Raw genomic sequence first — 20,339 nt, 5'->3', positions numbered from 1 at the left:
AGAAAGAGAGAGTGGAAGGGAGAAAGAGGGAGAGAGGGAGAAAGAGAGAGTGGAAGGGAGAAAGGGGGAGAGAGGGAGAAAGAGAGAGTGGAAGGGAGAAAGAGGGAGAGAGGGAGAAATAGAGAGTGGACGGGAGAAAGAGGGAGAAAGAGAGAGTGGAAGGGAGAAAGAGGGAGAAAGAGGGAGAGAGGGAGAAATAGAGAGTGGACGGGAGAAAGAGGGAGAAAGAGAGAGTGGAAGGGAGAAAGAGGGAGAAAGAGAGAGTGGAAGGGAGAAAGAGGGAGAGAGGGAGAAAGAGGGAGAGAGGGAGAAAGAGAGAGTGGAAGGGAAAAAGAGGGAGAGAGGGAGAAAGAGAGAGTGGGAGGGAGAAAGAGAGAGTGGAAGGGAGAAAGAGAGAGTGGGAGGGAGAAAGAGAGAGAGAGGGAGAAAGAGAGAGTGGGAGGGAGAAAGAGAGAGAGAGGGAGAAAGAGAGAGAGAGGGAGAAAGAGAGAGTGGGAGGGAGAAAGAGAGAGTGAGGGAGAAAGAGGGAGAGAGGGAGAAAGAGAGAGAGGGAGAAAGAGAGAATGAGGGAGAAAGAGGGAGAGAGGGAGAAAGAGAGAGAGAGGGAGAAAGAGAGAGTGGAAGGGAGAAAGAGAGAGAGGGAGAGATAGAGAGTGGAAGGGAGAAAGAGGGAGAGAGGGAGAAAGAGAGAGAGAGGGAGAAAGAGAGAGTGGAAGGGAGAAAGAGAGAGTGAGGGAGAAAGAGAGAATGAGGGAGAAAGAGGGAGAGAGGGAGAAAGAGAGAGAGAGGGAGAAAGAGAGAGTGGAAGGGAGAAAGAGAGAGAGGGAGAGATAGAGAGTGGAAGGGAGAAAGAGGGAGAGAGGGAGAAAGAGAGAGAGAGGGAGAAAGAGAGAGTGGAAGGGAGAAAGAGAGAGAGGGAGAGATAGAGAGTGGAAGGGAGAACGAGGGAGACCAAGAAGGAGAGGACATGGACACACTTCATTAAGTGCTGTAAACTCCAGATGCTGTGTGGGCTGACAACACGTGTGTGTGTGTGTGTGTGTGTGCGTATGTGTGTGTGTGTGTGTGTGTGTGTGTGTGTGTGTGTGTGTGTGTGTGTGTGTGTGTGTGTGTGTGTGTGTGTGTGTGTGTGTGTGTGTGTGTGTGTGTGTGTGTGTGTGTGTGTGTGTGTGTGTGAGAGTGTGTGTGTGTGAGAGAGTGTGTGTGTGAGGGAGAGTGTGTGTGTGTGTGTGTGTGTGTGTGTGTGTGTGTGTGTGTGTGTGTGTGTGTGTGTGTGTGTGTGTGTGTGTGTGTGTGTGTGTGTGTGTGTGTGTGTGTGTGTGTGAGGGAGAGGAGAGTGAGAGTGTGTGTGTGTGTGTGTGTGTGTGTGTGTGTGTGTGTGTGTGTGTGTGTGTGTGTGTGTGTGTGTGTGTGTGTGTGTGTGTGTGTGTGTGTGTGTGTGTGTATGTGTGTGTGTTTGTGCGTATGTGTGTGAGGGTGAGTGAGTGAGTGAGTGAGTGAGTGAGTGAGTGAGTGAGTGAGTGAGTGAGTGAGTGAGTGAGTGAGTGAGTGTGTGTGTGTGTGTGTGTGTGTGTGTGTGTGTGTGAGAGTGAGAGTGAGAGTGAGAGTGTGTGTGTGTGAGGGAGAGTGAATCCTCTCCTGCCCCCAGGGACTGCAAACCTGTTTAATACCTGGCCAAGATGCTTCTGCCTCTGCATGCAGGTAACCGGGGGCAATGGGACAGGAAGTGATGCGGGGGAAGCAGCCGAGCATGCCATTTGTGGAAAGGGAATATTCTTTACCCCATAATTCTGGTTCTCCCATTGGTTGTGCAAGTCGTGACAAGGATTAAAGGAGTATAAAGCACACCAGACTTTTACTGTAATCCACACACCTGAGGAAGAGACAGTCTGAGGACGACCACACTCTTAGAAAACGACAAGATGTCAGGACCAAAACAGACAGTAACCGGTGAGTGCCCTGCAACCTGTCTGTCTGTCTGTCTGTCTGTCTGTCTGTCTGTCTGTCTGTCTGTCTGTCTGTCTGTCTGTCTGTCTGTCTGTCTGTCTGTCTGTCTGTCTGTCTGTCTGTCTGTCTGTCTGTCTGTCTGTCTGTCTGTCTGTCTGTCTGTCTGTCTGTCTGTCTGTCTGTCTGTCTGTCTGTCTGTCTGTCTGTCTGTCTGTCTGTCTGTCTGTCTGTCTGTCTGTCTGTCTGTCCTTTAGCACAGCACTAACACACCTGACAAAACTACAGAACTTAGCAACAAGCCCTTCATCAGGTCACCCAGGTACGTTAGTCCTGGGATAGAGCAGAAATGAGTGCCCCTTTGGGGACCCCTCAGAGAACTGAGACAACCCAGACAGATCTGTATATAGTATGTGATGGATTTATCTATAGAGATATACTGTAGTAGGCTATACATCATTGACCTGTATGGCTTTGAATCTACACCAGGTAGTATGGTCACTCCCACAGGAGGCTGTTGAGGGGAGGACGGGCTCATTGTAATGGGCCGGAATGGCAACAAACACCTGGAAACCATGGAAACCATGTCTTTGGAATGGTATCAAAATACATCACAGATTCCGCTCCAGCCATTACCACGATCCCGTTCTCCCCAATTAAGGTGCCACAACAGAAAAAGCACCTTTTTTGAAACTATCTGACAACACTTTACAAAAGCAACCTTCAGTCTAGTCTAGTCACTATCTGACAACACTTTACAAAAGCAACCTTCAGTCTAGTCTAGTCACTATCTGACAACACTTTACAAAAGCAACCTTCAGTCTAGTCTAGTCACTATCTGACAACACTTTACAAAAGCAACCTTCAGTCTAGTCTAGTCACTATCTGACAACACTTTACAAAAGCAACCTTCAGTCTAGTCTAGTCACTATCTGACAACACTTTACAAAAGCAACCTTCAGTCTAGTCTAGTCACTATCTGACAACACTTTACAAAAGCAACCTTCAGTCTAGTCTAGTCACTATCTGACAACACTTTACAAAAGCAACCTTCAGTCTAGTCTAGTCACTATCTGACAAGTGGTCTGGACCAGGCGCTGGCTTTCACCTGTCCAATCACGTTAGATCAGGAAGTATTGAGGTTCTTTGAGAATTAGATTTTTGAGTATGTCTGTCTGTTCTAAGAATTCCAGAACAACGTTCTAGAAGAGATAATATGAGAGCAGTTCTAAAAGGTGTGTGGACAAGCAGTCATCATTATTCTCCTCTTCCCCCCCCCCCCCATCTCTCCGTTCCTCAGCCTTCTCCACCACTCTGGTTGCAATGTTGCTCATCCTCTCCACCGTGACTCAGTCAGCAGAACCTTCAGACAACCTTCAACCAACACAACGGACACTCAGCCTGGACCTTGCAGAGCCCACGAACACTGCACTACCTGTAAATGGTGAGTTTCAACAGCTCCTTTTAAGAGGCTGCGTTTACACAGGCATCCCAATTCTGATCTGTTTGCCCAAATATGGGCAAACAGATCAGATCTGAATGGTCAAAAGACTGCCTGTAAAAACAGGCATCCTGAATAAACTGAATAAACCATCCTTTCGTCGATGGTTTGGAAAATGGTTGCTACAGGCTTCCAACAAAACAGAGCCTTCCAGTTTGTTCAGGATTCAGATACCTGTTTCCAAAGATCACCCAAGCCCCACCTTGCCTCGGCTGAATGTAAAGGGCTTTTAGATTAAAGCATCAAATCAAATGTTATTGGTCACATACACGTGTTTTTCAGATGTTATTGTGCGTGCAGCGAAATGCTTCGGTTACAAGAACCGTGTGTGTGTGTGTGTGTGTGTGTGTGTGTGTGTGTGTGTGTGTGTGTGTGTGTGTGTGTGTGTGTGTGTGTGTGTGTGTGTGTGTGTGTGTGTGTGTGTGTGTGTGTGTGTGTGTGTGTGTGTGTGTGTGTGTGTGTGTTTGTTTTACCCTGAATGCACTATGCTTTTTTTTGTTTGTAGTAGGGACAATGAAGCTATTTTCTGATTGACTGATTGCAGGAAGTGATGCGGAGGAGCCTCGTGTTCTGAGGATGTCAAAACCCTGTAAAGACGAAGATGCTGACTACTGCCTGAACGGACAGTGCATGTACCCCCCTGACAGCGATACCCCTGCCTGCACGTAAGGACAGACAGGCAGACACACAGACAGGCAGACAGACAGGCAGACACACAGACAGACAGACACCCAGACACACATGCAGACAGACAGACAGACAGACAGACAGACAGACAGACAGACAGACAGACACACACAGACAGACACACACAGACAGACACACACACAGACAGACAGACACACAGGCAGACAGACAGACAGACAGACAGACAGACAGACAGACAGACAGACAGACAGACAGACAGACAGACAGACAGACAGACAGACAGACAGACAGACAGACAGACAGACAGACAGACAGACAGACAGACAGACAGACAGACAGACAGACAGACAGACAGGACAGACACACAGGAAGACAGACACCCAGACACACAGACAGACACCCAGACAGACACAATGAACTAAAAATGTCTCTCTGTGTGTAGGTGTGACGTGTCCTATAGCGGCCCTCGCTGTGGTCTGTTGACCCACCAGGCGACGCAGTGCAAGTTTGCCGTAGCAGAGGAGGTGATTGGCATCTGTGTGGGCGTGGCCTTGCTCATCTGCTGCCTTGCTGTCGTTCTCTACTGCTGCATCAAGAGAAGGTACACACACACACACACACACACACACACACACACACACACACACACACACACACACACACACACACACACACACACACACACACACACACACACACACACACACACACACACACACACACACACACACACACACACACACACACACACACACAGCCTGTCAGGGGGTAGAGAAGCATGGGAAGAGAGAAGGAGGAAATGAAAGAGAAGGAGAAAGATGAAGAGAAAGAAAGAGGAATACATTGTGACAGTTTCAACAGGGTCGTGTTGAATTCCTTGCTCTATCAGATAGAAATGTAATGAGTAGAGCTGACATAATTACTTACTCTATCAGATAGAAATGTAATGAGTAGAGCTGACATAATTACTTACTCTAACAGATAGAAATGTAATGAGTAGAGCTGACATAATTCCTTACTCTATCAGATAGAAATGTAATGAGTAGAGCTGACATAATTCCTTACTCTATCAGATAGAAATGTAATGAGTAGAGCTGACATAATTCCTTACTCTATCAGATAGAAATGTAATGAGTAGAGCTGACATAATTCCTTACTCTATCAGATAGAAATGTAATGAGTAGAGCTGACATAATTCCTTACTCTATCAGATAGAAATGTAATGAGTAGAGCTGACATAATTCCTTACTCTATCAGATAGAAATGTAATGAGTAGAGCTGACATAATTCCTTACTCTATCAGATAGAAATGTAATGAGTAGAGCTGACATAATTACTTACTCTATCAGATAGAAATGTAATGAGTAGAGCTGACATAATTACTTACTCTATCAGATAGAAATGTAATGAGTAGAGCTGACATAATTACTTACTCTATCAGATAGAAATGTAATGAGTAGAGCTGACATAATTCCTTACTCTATCAGATAGAAATGTAATGAGTAGAGCTGACATAATTACTTACTCTATCAGATAGAAATGTAATGAGTAGAGCTGACATAATTCCTTACTCTATCAGATAGAAATGTAATGAGTAGAGCTGACATAATTCCTTACTCTATCAGATAGAAATGTAATGAGTAGAGCTGACATAATTCCTTACTCTATCAGATAGAAATGTAATGAGTAGAGCTGACATAATTACTTACTCTATCAGATAGAAATGTAATGAGTAGAGCTGACATAATTACTTACTCTATCAGATAGAAATGTAATGAGTAGAGCTGACATAATTACTTACTCTATCAGATAGAAATGTAATGAGTAGAGCTGACATAATTCCTTACTCTATCAGATAGAAATGTAATGAGTAGAGCTGACATAATTACTTACTCTATCAGATAGAAATGTAATGAGTAGAGCTGACATAATTCCTTACTCTATCAGATAGAAATGTAATGAGTAGAGCTGACATAATTCCTTACTCTATCAGATAGAAATGTAATGAGTAGAGCTGACATAATTCCTTACTCTATCAGATAGAAATGTAATGAGTAGAGCTGACATAATTACTTACTCTATCAGATAGAAATGTAATGAGTAGAGCTGACATAATTACTTACTCTATCAGATAGAAATGTAATGAGTAGAGCTGACATAATTACTTACTCTATCAGATAGAAATGTAATGAGTAGAGCTGACATAATTACTTACTCTATCAGATAGAAATGTAATGAGTAGAGCTGACATAATTCCTTACTCTATCAGATAGAAATGTAATGAGTAGAGCTGACATAATTACTTACTCTATCAGATAGAAATGTAATGAGTAGAGCTGACATAATTACTTACTCTATCAGATAGAAATGTAATGAGTAGAGCTGACATAATTACTTACTCTATCAGATAGAAATGTAATGAGTAGAGCTGACATAATTCCTTACTCTATCAGATAGAAATGTAATGAGTAGAGCTGACATAATTACTTACTCTATCAGATAGAAATGTAATGAGTAGAGCTGACATAATTCCTTACTCTATCAGATAGAAATGTAATGAGTAGAGCTGACATAATTCCTTACTCTATCAGATAGAAATGTAATGAGTAGAGCTGACATAATTCCTTACTCTATCAGATAGAAATGTAATGAGTAGAGCTGACATAATTACTTACTCTATCAGATAGAAATGTAATGAGTAGAGCTGACATAATTACTTACTCTATCAGATAGAAATGTAATGAGTAGAGCTGACATAATTACTTACTCTATCAGATAGAAATGTAATGAGTAGAGCTGACATAATTCCTTACTCTATCAGATAGAAATGTAATGAGTAGAGCTGACATAATTCCTTACTCTTATCAGAGGAGATAGAAGCAGAGCAAGTTGGCCAGCAGATAGCCTAGTGGTTAGAGCATTGGGCCAGTAATTGAAAGGTTGCGGGTTTGAATCCCTGAGCTGATAAGGTGAACATTCTGTCGATGTGCCCTTGAACAAGGCATCCTAACAGCTTCTGTACGTCGTTCTTCGAGACATTCGAGACAGAACTGTCATTTGGAAACAAACCCCATTCTGTGGGCTGATTTCAGTCTCGTACATAAATGACGTGCCACGGGGGGGGGGGAATAGAGGGATTTAACATTTTATAATTTTCTTTCTCTTTTGTGTCTCTTCCTCCACTTCTGTCCCTCTCTTATTCTAGGTGTGGGAAAAAACATCTCCCCTATAAGACCTACGGTGGCTCGGAGAACTCAGTTTAGTTTGATCCCTCTGTTTCTTATTCATCACCATCATCACCATCATCATCACCATCATCACCATCACCATATCTTCCCATAACAGATTAAGGCTATTTATTGAAATATCTAAAAATAAGTTATTTTTTTTTTTAAATGTTAACATGTATTTAATATTTTTTTGTAATAAATGTTTTTAAATCGAATGACTATTGTTTGAAGATTTTGTTGAATGTTCTATAAAGAAGTCAACGTCCTTATGGTCCTTAACACCATGCTTAGCGCTACACGCCACTGTGATAACTTGTTACCTCATTTCACCACTAGAGGTCAGAGTTTTCTTGTTTTGATATTCCATCCTATTGAAAAGTTTCCTAAAACAGCCGGGACACAATCAGGTCACAATGAAAGGAAATCAAGTCTATGTCGCAGATGGCAACTTATTCCCTATAGAAGATCTGTTGCTAACAAGCACCCGTTGTCCAGATTGTGTCCACATTCCTGATTGTGCTCAGATCGTCCTGCCCATCACTGCATTGTGTCTGGTGTAAAGAGATCTGGATGGTCAAACCATGTCAATCATTGACAGGTAGAACCATTGACTTGGCATCAGTAATTGAAATTAAAATAAGTCAAATCCATAGTATTTTTTGAAAGAATATGTGTCAAATAGTTTGCACAGTAGTGTGAATTCGGGAAAGAGTGGGACATTATAAACTGGGACAGCTTAATGCTGACGACTTTATTTCTTGGTCTGACGAGAGAAAATCTAAACTATCGTCACTAAACTTTTTTTTCTGTTTTAATGTTGAGGTTATAAAACGGTCATAAATGAGGCACAGCGCAACAATTCTGATGTAAATGTCCATACTATATGTACTGGTGCATCAAATACATAAAGTTGACAATATTATTTGTCAATTTTTAAAGTCTAATTTATTTTATTGGTCCACTTTACCAGCCATAACTTGCTAAAGTGGGACAATTATATATATATATATTTTTACCTATGAAGTTAAATTCAGTTTACACTGGGGACCCCCCTGTACTTAGGTTAGGCAAGGCTTCGGTTCTTCTTCGTCTGCTTCCTCCTCTATGCTATGCTGCTATAATAAGCTTCGGTTCTTCTTCGTCTGCTTCCTCCTCTATGCTATGCTGCTATAATAAGGTTCGGTTCTTCTTCGTCTGCTTCCTCCTCTATGCTATGCTGCTATAATAAGGTTCGGTTCTTCTTCGTCTGCTTCCTCCTCTATGCTATGCTGCTATAATAAGGTTCGGTTCTTCTTCGTCTGCTTCCTCCTCTATGCTATGCTGCTATAATAAGGTTCGGTTCTTCTTCGTCTGCTTCCTCCTCTATGCTATGCTGCTATAATAAGGTTCGGTTCTTCTTCGTCTGCTTCCTCCTCTATGCTATGCTGCTATAATAAGGTTCGGTTCTTCTTCGTCTGCTTCCTCCTCTATGCTATGCTGCTATAATAAGGTTCGGTTCTTCTTCGTCTGCTTCCTCCTCTATGCTATGCTGCTATAATAAGGTTCGGTTCTTCTTCGTCTGCTTCCTCCTCTATGCTATGCTGCTATAATAAGGTTCGGTTCTTCTTCGTCTGCTTCCTCCTCTATGCTATGCTGCTATAATAAGGTTCGGTTCTTCTTCGTCTGCTTCCTCCTCTATGCTATGCTGCTATAATAAGGTTCGGTTCTTCTTCGTCTGCTTCCTCCTCTATGCTATGCTGCTATAATAAGGTTCGGTTCTTCTTCGTCTGCTTCCTCCTCTATGCTATGCTGCTATAATAAGGTTCGGTTCTTCTTCGTCTGCTTCCTCCTCTATGCTATGCTGCTATAATAAGGTTCGGTTCTTCTTCTTCTGCTTCCTCCTCTATGCTATGCTGCTATAATAAGGTTCGGTTCTTCTTCGTCTGCTTCCTCCTCTATGCTATGCTGCTATAATAAGGTTCGGTTCTTCTTCGTCTGCTTCCTCCTCTATGCTATGCTGCTATAATAAGGTTCGGTTCTTCTTCGTCTGCTTCCTCCTCTATGCTATGCTGCTATAATAAGGTTCGGTTCTTCTTCGTCTGCTTCCTCCTCTATGCTATGCTGCTATAATAAGGTTCGGTTCTTCTTCGTCTGCTTCCTCCTCTATGCTATGCTGCTATAATAAGGTTCGGTTCTTCTTCGTCTGCTTCCTCCTCTATGCTATGCTGCTATAATAAGGTTCGGTTCTTCTTCGTCTGCTTCCTCCTCTATGCTATGCTGCTATAATAAGGTTTGGTTCTTCTTCGTCTGCTTCCTCCTCTATGCTATGCTGCTATAATAAGGTTCGGTTCTTCTTCGTCTGCTTCCTCCTCTATGCTATGCTGCTATAATAAGGTTGGTTCTTCTTCGTCTGCTTCCTCCTCTATGCTATGCTGCTATAATAAGGTTCGGTTCTTCTTCGTCTGCTTCCTCCTCTATGCTATGCTGCTATAATAAGGTTCGGTTCTTCTTCGTCTGCTTCCTCCTCTATGCTATGCTGCTATAATAAGGTTCGGTTCTTCTTCGTCTGCTTCCTCCTCTATGCTATGCTGCTATAATAAGGTTCGGTTCTTCTTCGTCTGCTTCCTCCTCTATGCTATGCTGCTATAATAAGGTTTGGTTCTTCTTCGTCTGCTTCCTCCTCTATGCTATGCTGCTATAATAAGGTTCGGTTCTTCTTCGTCTGCTTCCTCCTCTATGCTATGCTGCTATAATAAGGTTCGGTTCTTCTTCGTCTGCTTCCTCCTCTATGCTATGCTGCTATAATAAGGTTTGGTTCTTCTTCGTCTGCTTCCTCCTCTATGCTATGCTGCTATAATAAGGTTCGGTTCTTCTTCGTCTGCTTCCTCCTCTATGCTATGCTGCTATAATAAGGTTCGGTTCTTCTTCGTCTGCTTCCTCCTCTATGCTATGCTGCTATAATAAGGTTCGGTTCTTCTTCGTCTGCTTCCTCCTCTATGCTATGCTGCTATAATAAGGTTCGGTTCTTCTTCGTCTGCTTCCTCCTCTATGCTATGCTGCTATAATAAGGTTCGGTTCTTCTTCGTCTGCTTCCTCCTCTATGCTATGCTGCTATAATAAGGTTCGGTTCTTCTTCGTCTGCTTCCTCCTCTATGCTATGCTGCTATAATAAGGTTCGGTTCTTCTTCGTCTGCTTCCTCCTCTATGCTATGCTGCTATAATAAGGTTCGGTTCTTCTTCGTCTGCTTCCTCCTCTATGCTATGCTGCTATAATAAGGTTCGGTTCTTCTTGCGTCTGCTTCCTCCTCTATGCTATGCTGCTATAATAAGGTTCGGTTCTTCTTCGTCTGCTTCCTCCTCTATGCTATGCTGCTATAATAAGGTTCGTCTGCTTCTTCTTGCTATGCTGCTATAATAAGGTTCGGTTCTTCTTCGTCTGCTTCCTCCTCTATGCTATGCTGCTATAATAAGGTTCAGTTCTTCTTCGTCTGCTTCCTCCTCTATGCTATGCTGCTATAATAAGGTTCGGTTCTTCTTCGTCTGCTTCCTCCTCTATGCTATGCTGCTATAATAAGGTTCGGTTCTTCTTCGTCTGCTTCCTCCTCTATGCTATGCTGCTATAATAAGGTTTGGTTCTTCTTCGTCTGCTTCCTCTTCTTCTTCTTCTGTTCTATTCTGTCTTCTTCTACTTTTATTAGTGTTGCTATTTGAGGGAATTCAGAATAAATAGAATCTGATCTAGGTTTTGTAGCGTCTAAACATTGCTATTAAAATGTGTCTCTTATCCATCCAGGGTGTCTGTGTTGTGATCAGATTAGCGAATGTGTCCCTGTAGGGTGAATTCGGGAATAAAGTGGGACACTTTTTAGCATCTCTGTCTTCTGTAAACCTCTTTCGAACATCTAATCAACATATTATCACAACACATGATACGTTTCTGAAATCCTCAAGATGTTTCCTAATCACACAACGACAACAAAAACTAAATGTGACACACCCACTTGTGTACACTGAGTCAAAAACCATGTTTTCAGTTGACGTTTGGTAGACTGGGACAGCAGGTTAGACACCCTAATAGCAGCATAGATCAACTGGTACACCCTTATTATAGCAGGTTAGATCAACTGGTACACCCTTATTATAGCAGGTTAGATCAACTGGTACACCCTTATTATAGCAGGTTAGATCAACTGGTACACCCTTATTATAGCAGGTTAGATCAACTGGTACACCCTTATTATAGCAGGTTAGATCAACTGGTACACCCTTATTATAGCAGGTTAGATCAACTGGTACACCCTTATTATAGCAGGTTAGATCAACTGGTACACCCTTATCATAGCAGCATAGATCAACTGGTACACCCTTATTATAGCAGCATAGATCAACTGGTACACCCTTAAAAACTAAATGTGATGTTTCCTAACATTGTATTGAATTGACATTGGGGCACAATCAGGACTGTAATAAGGGTGTACCATTTGATCCAAGTCAAAGATTTGGCGACAAGTTGGATGTTAAACGTACAGAAATTTCTAGCAAAAATAACTTTGAGCCCTAATGACTCCGTTCTCACCAAAAAGGACAACAAAGAATCTAAGCTATTGTATTTTGATTTGTTCAGTTATTTTATTTATTTATTTCCTGATTCCCAGACCAACCCTGGTCATCTACATACCACAACAAGCCGGGATAGACAGTTCTTTATGTTAATGATGAACTGTTGAATGACCGGGTTCGGCGTTCGTTTTTCATTCCCCTGTTCCCTGAAATGATGCGTAGGCCATAGATGTTTATGACTAATAAAACCTTCTATAGACATATATGAATAAAAGGAAGTTGCTTGCCCATTATGGCTATCCACACCCCTATATTAAAGGAAACCTGTTTTTTTAAACAGTTTCTCCCTGTCAGGAATCATAGGCCTAAAATGTTTTCTTTTTGCTCGTCTGGTCTTGAGTTGTAAAACCAGATAAACCTATTGGTAAAAAAAAACAGATTTGAAACGTCTATTTGACAGGTTGGAAATGCCTGTAATCAATCACGAGAGGAGTACCTGTCTACCTGCATAGGATTGTCTTGCATGACGCACTTAAAAGCGGTCCTTTCCTCCCTGTCTCTGTCTACCTCTCTATTTCTGTCCACTAAAGAGCAATGACAAACCCACATCCTGCTCTCATTTCCCGGTGAGTTGTTGGCTTGAGTTGTTCCTTTAAATGAGAAATTTAGTCTCGGATGAATTGATAAGTAGCTAAATGTAGTCCTTTGGAGAGGTGCGAGATAGAGATTGATATACAGTTTATTCTGAAACTATTCAGACCCACTTCTTCCACATTTTGTTACGTTACAGCCTTATTCAACCTGATAGAGCTTGAGAAGATCTGCAGAGAAGAACGGGAGAAACTCCCCAAATAAACATTGGGTTGTTATTTTACTTGAAACTCACAAGGTCCTCTTCTCACACAATGAATCCACAGATAAAAGGGTAAACCGAGTTAGTTTCTAGTAATCTCTCCTCCTTCAGGCTTCTTCTTTGAACCTTATATGGTGGTTGGCAACCAACTTTAAGGTGCATTACTGCCACCAACTGGACTGGAGTGTGGACTTCAGTTCATCTTTCAATCACCCCACGTGGGTAATATGTTCCTAAAAACCAATGAGGAGATGGGAGAAGCTTGACTTGGAGACTTGCATCACAAATAGAAACAAGTTCTAGTTCTCGTCTAGCTTCTGTCTACGCTGATGCTCGCGAGCAGTGTGAGTTCAATGATTGAATAACATGTATGTGACGCGAACGGTGTGGTCAGCATGTAAAGGTTGTGTTGTAACAAAATGTGGAAAAAGTCAAGGGGTCTGAATACTTTAAGAAAGCACTGTATATAGAAAGTAAACTCAAGTATATTTCAAGGTGTGAAAAGTAAAAATAGCCTAATGTCCCTAATCCTATTTCAATCCTATAACCTTAACGAATGCACTGAGGTACATGGTTGTATAGTGGGTGTATAGACTCATAGACTCCATAGGAGATTATACATCCATGTCATGGTAAAATTATATCATAGACTCCATAGGAGATTATACATCCATGTCATGGTAAAATTATATCATAGACTCCATAGGAGATTATACATCCATGTCATGGTAAAATTATATCATAGACTCCATAGGAGATTATACATCCATGTGGTTGTATGTTGTCATGATTTCTCTTAGCCAGACAGGACTTCCTGTAAGACATTCCCGAGTTGACGAGGTAAAAATCTGTCGTTCTGCCCCTGAACAAGGCAGTTAACCCACTGTTCCTTGGCTGTCATTGTAAAATAAGAATTTGTTCTTAAATGACTTGCCTGGTTAAATAAAAGGTTAAATAGAATTAAAAACTGGTTAAATAAACAACATTCAGAAGAAGGTTATTTGTGTAGACACCATGTTACATTAAACATGTTCATTCCAATGAACCCAATGTGACTTCAATGATTCTTTCTTCCCTGGTGCTATTTCTAACCTCATAACAACACATCTATCGTTAAAACGCCTCTGTTTCTACTGGCATCATCAACACGACCGTGTGGAAAATATTGTGGCTGCCATGACCACAGACACAGGGAGAATAGGGTAATATTTACCTGTTGATTGGTTCTGCTTGTTTCGGGCTACTATGGTACAATATTTAGTTACCTGGTCACAATACAGCCTGTCTGCCTGCCTGCCTGCCTGCCTGCCTGCCTGTCTGTCTGTCTGTCTGTCTGTCTGTCTGTCTGTCTGTCTGTCTGTCTGTCTGTCTGTCTGTCTGTCTGTCTGTCTGTCTGTCTGTCTGTCTGTCTGTCTGCCTGCCTGCCTGCCTGCCTGCCTGTCTGTCTGTCTGCCTGTCTGCCTGCCTGTCTGTCTGTCTGTCTGTCTGTCTGTCTGTCTGTCTGTCTGTCTGTCTGTCTGCCTGTCTGCCTGTCTGCCTGCCTGTCTGTCTGTCGAAACTCTATTCTCTTCTTGTTGCCTTGGAGATATAAATGTGAATTTGCCACTGATCACATGACCCAACGTCATTAAAGCCCGTCTCTGACCCAACGTCATTAAAGCCTGTCTCTGACCCCACGTCATTAAAGCCTGTCTCTGACCCCACGTCATTAAAGCCTGTCTCTGACCCCACGTCATTAAAGCCTGTCTCTGACCCCACGTCATTAAAGCCTGTCTCTGACCCCACGTCATTAAAGCCTGTCTCTGACCCCACATCATTAAAGCCTGTCTCTGACCCCACGTCATTAAAGCCTGTCTCTGACCCCACGTCATTAAAGCCTGTCTCTGACCCCACGTCATTAAAGCCTGTCTCTGACCCCACGTCATTAAAGCCTGTCTCTGACCCCACGTCATTAAAGCCTGTCTCTGACCCCACGTCATTAAAGCCTGTCTCTGACCCAACGTCATTAAAGCCTGTCTCTGACCCAACGTCATTAAAGCCTGTCTCTGACCCAACGTCATTAAAGCCTGTCTCTGACCCAACGTCAGTAAAGCCTGTCTCTGACCCAACGTCATTAAAGCCTGTCTCTGACCCAACGTCATTAAAGCCTGTCTCTGACCCAACGTCATTAAAGCCTGTCTCTGACCCCACGTCATTAAAGCCTGTCTCTGACCCAACGTCATTAAAGCCTGTCTCTGACCCAACGTCATTAAAGCCTGTCTCTGACCCAACGTCATTAAAGCCTGTCTCTGACCCAACGTCATTAAAGCCTGTCTCTGACCCAACGTCATTAAAGCCTGTCTCTGACCCAACGTCATTAAAGCCTGTCTCTGACCCAACGTCATTAAAGCCTGTCTCTGACCCAACGTCATTAAAGCCTGTCTCTGACCCAACGTCATTAAAGCCTGTCTCTGACCCAACGTCATTAAAGCCTGTCTCTGACCCAACGTCATTAAAGCCTGTCTCTGACCCAACGTCATTAAAGCCTGTCTCTGACCCAACGTCGTTAAAGCCTGTCTCTGACCCCACGTCATTAAAGCCTGTCTCTGACCCCACGTCATTAAAGCCTGTCTCTGACCCAACGTCATTAAAGCCTGTCTCTGACCCAACGTCATTAAAGCCTGTCTCTGACCCAACGTCATTAAGGCCTGTCTCTGACCCAACGTCATTAAAGCCTGTCTCTGACCCCACGTCATTAAAGCCTGTCTCTGACCCCACGTCATTAAAGCCCGTCTCTGACCCAACGTCATTAAAGCCTGTCTCTGACCCCACGTCATTAAAGCCTGTCTCTGACCCAACGTCATTAAAGCCTGTCTCTGACCCAACGTCATTAAAGCCTGTCTCTGACCCAACGTCATTAAAGCCTGTCTCTGACCCCACGTCATTAAAGCCCGTCTCTGACCCCACGTCATTAAAGCCCGTCTCTGACCCCACGTCATTAAAGCCCGTCTCTGACCCAACGTCATTAAGTCCGTCTCTGATATGTGGTGGTGAAAAGCAGAGTCCACCCCATCCGTTTGGCTGAACAGTGTCAGTCTGACTGCCAGGCACATTCACAACATCCTCTCCTCTCCTCACATTGGATGGAACGACATGAATTTAAGTCAATCTGTTTCATATCAATCTCAGCGCCGACGCCAAAAAGCTCGGAGAGAAAGCATTGCCAGAGACAACAGATAATAGCCATTGCAGTCTTGAAACGGACTCCATACAGAGTTACCCTGTCCTAGTCTCACCCTATCCCAGACCCGTGCTCTCTTCCTGGGACGTTTGTTGGTGGAGTTTAGGGTTAATGAGGGTACAATTGCTTGGCTAAAAGGGTATGTGGTTGTGTGGAGGAGAGCACGCATTGTAACGCACAGCTTTCCTGCTGGTCCGTCTTGATATACAATAGATATATTATATATATATATATATTACATCTATAGATGTGCCTTCCACCACGCACTCAGATCCAACCAGCCCCCCTTGCTCTACGTATTTATATAGGTTATTATATGTCCACAATCTAATTACAGACTGATGAACTGACTGGCTGACTGGCTGACTGGCTGACTGGCTGACTGGCTGACTAGCTGACTGACTGACTGGCTGACTGGCTGACTGGCTGACTGGCTGACTAGCTGACTGGCTGACTGGCTGGCTAACTGACTGGCTGTCTAGCTGACTGGCTGACTGGCTGACTGGCTGGCTAACTGACTGGCTGTCTAGCTGACTGGCTGACTGGCTGACTGGCTGGCTGGCTGGCTGGCTGACTGGCTGACTGGCTGGCTAACTGACTGGCTGTCTAGCTGACTGGCTGACTGGCTGACTGGCTGGCTGGCTGGCTGGCTGACTGGCTGACTGGCTGTCTAGCTGACTGGCTGACTGGCTGACTGGCTGACTGGCTGGCTAACTGACTGGCTGACTGGCTGACTGGCTGACTGGCTGGCTAACTGACTGGCTGACTGGCTGACTGGCTGACTGGCTGACTGGCTGGCTAACTGACTGGCTGACTGGCTGACTGGCTGACTGGCTGACTGGCTGGCTAACTGACTGGCTGACTGGCTGACTGGCTGACTGGCTGACTGGCTGACTGGCTGACTGGCTGGCTAACTGACTGGCTGACTGGCTGACTGGCTGGCTAACTGACTGGCTGACTGGCTGACTGGCTGGCTAACTGACTGGCTGTCTAGCTGACTGGCTGACTGGCTGACTGGCTGTCTAGCTGACTAGCTGACTGGCTGACTGGCTGACTGGCTGACTGGCTGACTGGCTGTCTAGCTGACTAGCTGACTGGCTGACTGGCTGACTGGCTGGCTAACTGACTGGCTGACTGGCTGTCTAGCTGACTGGCTGACTGGCTGGCTAACTGACTGGCTGACTGGCTGACTGGCTGACTGGCTGACTGGCTGACTGGCTGACTGGCTGGCTAACTGACTGGCTGACTGGCTGTCTAGCTGACTGGCTGACTGGCTGGCTAACTGACTGGCTGACTGGCTGTCTAGCTGACTGGCTGACTGGCTGGCTAACTGACTGGCTGACTGGCTGACTGGCTGACTGGCTGACTGGCTGACTGGCTGACTGGCTGTCTAGCTGACTGGCTGACTGGCTGACTGGCTGACTGGCTGACTGGCTGTCTAGCTGACTGGCTGACTGGCTGGCTAACTGACTGGCTGTCTAGCTGACTGGCTGACTGGCTGACTGGCTGACTGGCTGACTGGCTGACTGGCTGACTGGCTGACTGGCTGGCTAACTGACTGGCTGTCTAGCTGACTGGCTGACTGGCTGACTGGCTGGCTAACTGACTGGCTGTCTGGCTGACTGGCTGACTGGCTGACTGGCTGACTGGCTGACTGGCTGACTGGCTGGCTAACTGACTGGCTGTCTAGCTGACTGGCTGACTGGCTGACTGGCTGACTGGCTGGCTAACTGACTGGCTGTCTAGCTGACTGGCTGACTGGCTGACTGGCTGGCTAACTGACTGGCTGTCTAGCTGACTGGCTGACTGGCTGACTGGCTGTCTAGCTGACTGGCTGACTGGCTGGCTAACTGACTGGCTGTCTAGCTGACTGGCTGACTGGCTGACTGGCTGTCTAGCTGACTGGCTGACTGGCTGACTGGCTGTCTAGCTGACTGGCTGACTGGCTGACTGGCTGGCTAGCTGACTGGCTGACTGGCTGACTGGCTGGCTAACTGACTGGCTGTCTAGCTGACTGGCTGACTGGCTGTCTAGCTGACTGGCTGACTGGCTGTCTAGCTGACTGGCTGACTGGCTGGCTAACTGACTGGCTGTCTAGCTGACTGGCTGACTGGCTGGCTAACTGACTGGCTGACTGGCTGGCTAACTGACTGGCTGGCTAACTGACTGGCTGTCTAGCTGACTGGCTGGCTAACTGACTGGCTGGCTGGCTGTCTATTTGACTAGCTGACTGGCTGTCTAACTGACTGGCTGGCTAACTGACTGGCTGTCTGGCTGACTGGCTGACTGGCTGACTGGCTGACTGGCTGACTGGCTGTCTAGCTGACTGGCTGACTGGCTGGCTAACTGACTGGCTGTCTAGCTGACTGGCTGACTGGCTGACTGGCTGACTGGCTGACTGGCTGACTGGCTGTCTAGCTGACTGGCTGACTGGCTGACTGGCTGACTGGCTGTCTAGCTGACTGGCTGACTGGCTGGCTAACTGACTGGCTGACTGGCTGACTGGCTGACTGGCTGTCTAGCTGACTGGCTGACTGGCTGGCTAACTGACTGGCTGTCTAGCTGACTGGCTGTCTAGCTGACTGGCTGACTGGCTGTCTAGCTGACTGGCTGACTGGCTGGCTAACTGACTGGCTGTCTAGCTGACTGGCTGACTGGCTGGCTAACTGACTGGCTGACTGGTTGACTGGCTGACTGGCTGGCTGGCTGACTGGCTGTCTAGCTGACTGGCTGACTGGCTGACTGGCTGACTGGCTGACTGGCTGACTGGCTGACTGGCTGTCTAGCTGACTGGCTGACTGGCTGTCTAGCTGACTGGCTGACTGGCTGTCTAGCTGACTGGCTGACTGGCTGTCTAGCTGACTGGCTGACTGGCTGTCTAGCTGACTGGCTGACTGGCTGTCTAGCTGACTAGCTGACTGGCTGACTGGCTGACTGGCTGACTGGCTGACTGGCTGACTGGCTGACTGGCTGTCTAGCTGACTGGCTGACTGGCTGTCTAGCTGACTGGCTGACTGGCTGTCTAGCTGACTGGCTGACTGGCTGTCTAGCTGACTGGCTGACTGGCTGTCTAGCTGACTGGCTGACTGGCTGTCTGGCTGACTGGCTGACTGGCTGACTGGCTGACTGGCTGACTGGCTGACTGGCTGTCTAGCTGACTGGCTGTCTATTTGACTAGCTGACTGGTTGACTGGCTGTCTGTCTAGCTGACTGGCTGGCTAACTGACTGGCTGACTAGCTGACTGGCTGGCTGGCTGACTGGCTGACTGGCTGGCTGGCTGTCTAGCTGACTGGCTGTCTAGTTGACTGGCTGGCTGGCTGACTGGCTGTCTAACTGACTGGCTGTCTAGCTGACTGGCTGTCTGGCTGGCTGTCTAGCTGACTGGCTGTCTAGCTCACTGGCTGACTGGCTGACTGGTTGACTGGCTGGCTGTCTAGCTCACTGGCTGTCTAGCTGACTGGTTGACTGGCTGGCTGTCTAGCTGACTGGCTGTCTAGCTGACTGGCTGACTAGCTGACTGGCTGTCTAGCTGACTGGCTGACTAGCTGACTGGCTGGCTGGCTGACTGGCTGACTGGCTGTCTAGTTGACTGGCTGGCTGGCTGACTGGCTGGCTGGCTGACTGGCTGTCTAGCTGACTGGCTGTCTAGCTGACTGGCTGACTGGCTGGCTGACTGGCTGTCTAGCTGACTGGCTGACTGGCTGGCTGGCTGTCTAGCTGACTGGCTGTCTAGCTGACTGGCTGACTGGCTGGCTGTCTAGCTGACTGGCTGGCTGTCTAACTGACTGGCTGTCTAGCTGACTGGCTGACTGGCTGGCTGTCTAACTGACTGGCTGTCTAACTGACTGGCTGTCTAACTGATTGGCTGGCTGGCTGTCTAGTTGACTGGCTGGCTGGCTGTCTAGCTGACTAGCTGACTAGCCGATTGACTGACTGACTGGCTGGCTAACTGACTGGCTGGCCAACTGACTGGCTGACTGGCTAACTAACTGACTGGCTAGCTTACTAACTGACTGGCTAGCTGACTAACTGACTGACTGGCTGACTTGCTGGCTAACTGACTAACTGACTGGCTGACTGACTGACTGGCTGACTGACTGACTGATGTTTTCTCCCATAGTGCTATCCCGTCCTCATATGGAGAAGGTGACCCAGAAGTGTGACTCCAGTCTGGAGAACTACTGCCTGAATGGAGAATATCTCCGTTAATACCAAGACACACAACACCTTTAACTGTAAATCAAGGCTATTATAGTAAACCAAAACTGAAAATAAAATACAACTGGAAATAAAATACAAAATACAATTGGAAAAAATATTTAGTAAACTAAAACTATCTTTGACACCAAAACCAAATCAAATAAAACCATCATAAATTATGTTCAGTTTTAGAAAAAAATAAT

The 20,339-nt window shown here is 45.8% G+C and overlaps 1 protein-coding gene across 1 annotated transcript; it reads left to right on the top strand.

The window, feature by feature from the left end:
• The first annotated feature begins 1,791 nt into the window (after positions 1–1,791).
• LOC124035322 (epigen-like) lies at positions 1,792–7,538 on the top strand. The gene is made up of 5 exons (XM_046348791.1): positions 1,792–1,950; positions 3,245–3,388; positions 3,990–4,110; positions 4,536–4,694; positions 7,299–7,538. Exons 1-5 carry the CDS (start codon positions 1,923–1,925, stop codon positions 7,354–7,356), a joined length of 510 nt encoding a protein of 169 aa, XP_046204747.1. The 5' UTR covers positions 1,792–1,922; the 3' UTR covers positions 7,357–7,538.
• The last annotated feature ends 12,801 nt before the right edge of the window (positions 7,539–20,339 follow it).

The sequence above is a fragment of the Oncorhynchus gorbuscha genome, linkage group LG05, assembly GCF_021184085.1.
Source record: "Oncorhynchus gorbuscha isolate QuinsamMale2020 ecotype Even-year linkage group LG05, OgorEven_v1.0, whole genome shotgun sequence".
Classification (NCBI taxonomy): Eukaryota; Metazoa; Chordata; class Actinopteri; order Salmoniformes; family Salmonidae; genus Oncorhynchus; species Oncorhynchus gorbuscha.
The sequence above is the reverse complement of the archived record's forward strand: the minus strand, read 5'-3'. Positions and strand labels throughout refer to the sequence as shown.

What these genes read in the sequence shown, in the direction of transcription:
- LOC124035322 (XM_046348791.1), top strand. Translation starts at nt 1,923, where the DNA reads ATGTCAGGACCAAAACAGACAGTAACCG. An exon ending in ACCAAAACAGACAGTAACCG is followed by an intron (nt 1,951 to 3,244) that starts GTGAGTGCCCTG and finishes TCCGTTCCTCAG; the next exon opens with CCTTCTCCACCACTCTGGTT. An exon ending in TACTGCTGCATCAAGAGAAG is followed by an intron (nt 4,695 to 7,298) that starts GTACACACACAC and finishes CTCTTATTCTAG; the next exon opens with GTGTGGGAAAAAACATCTCC.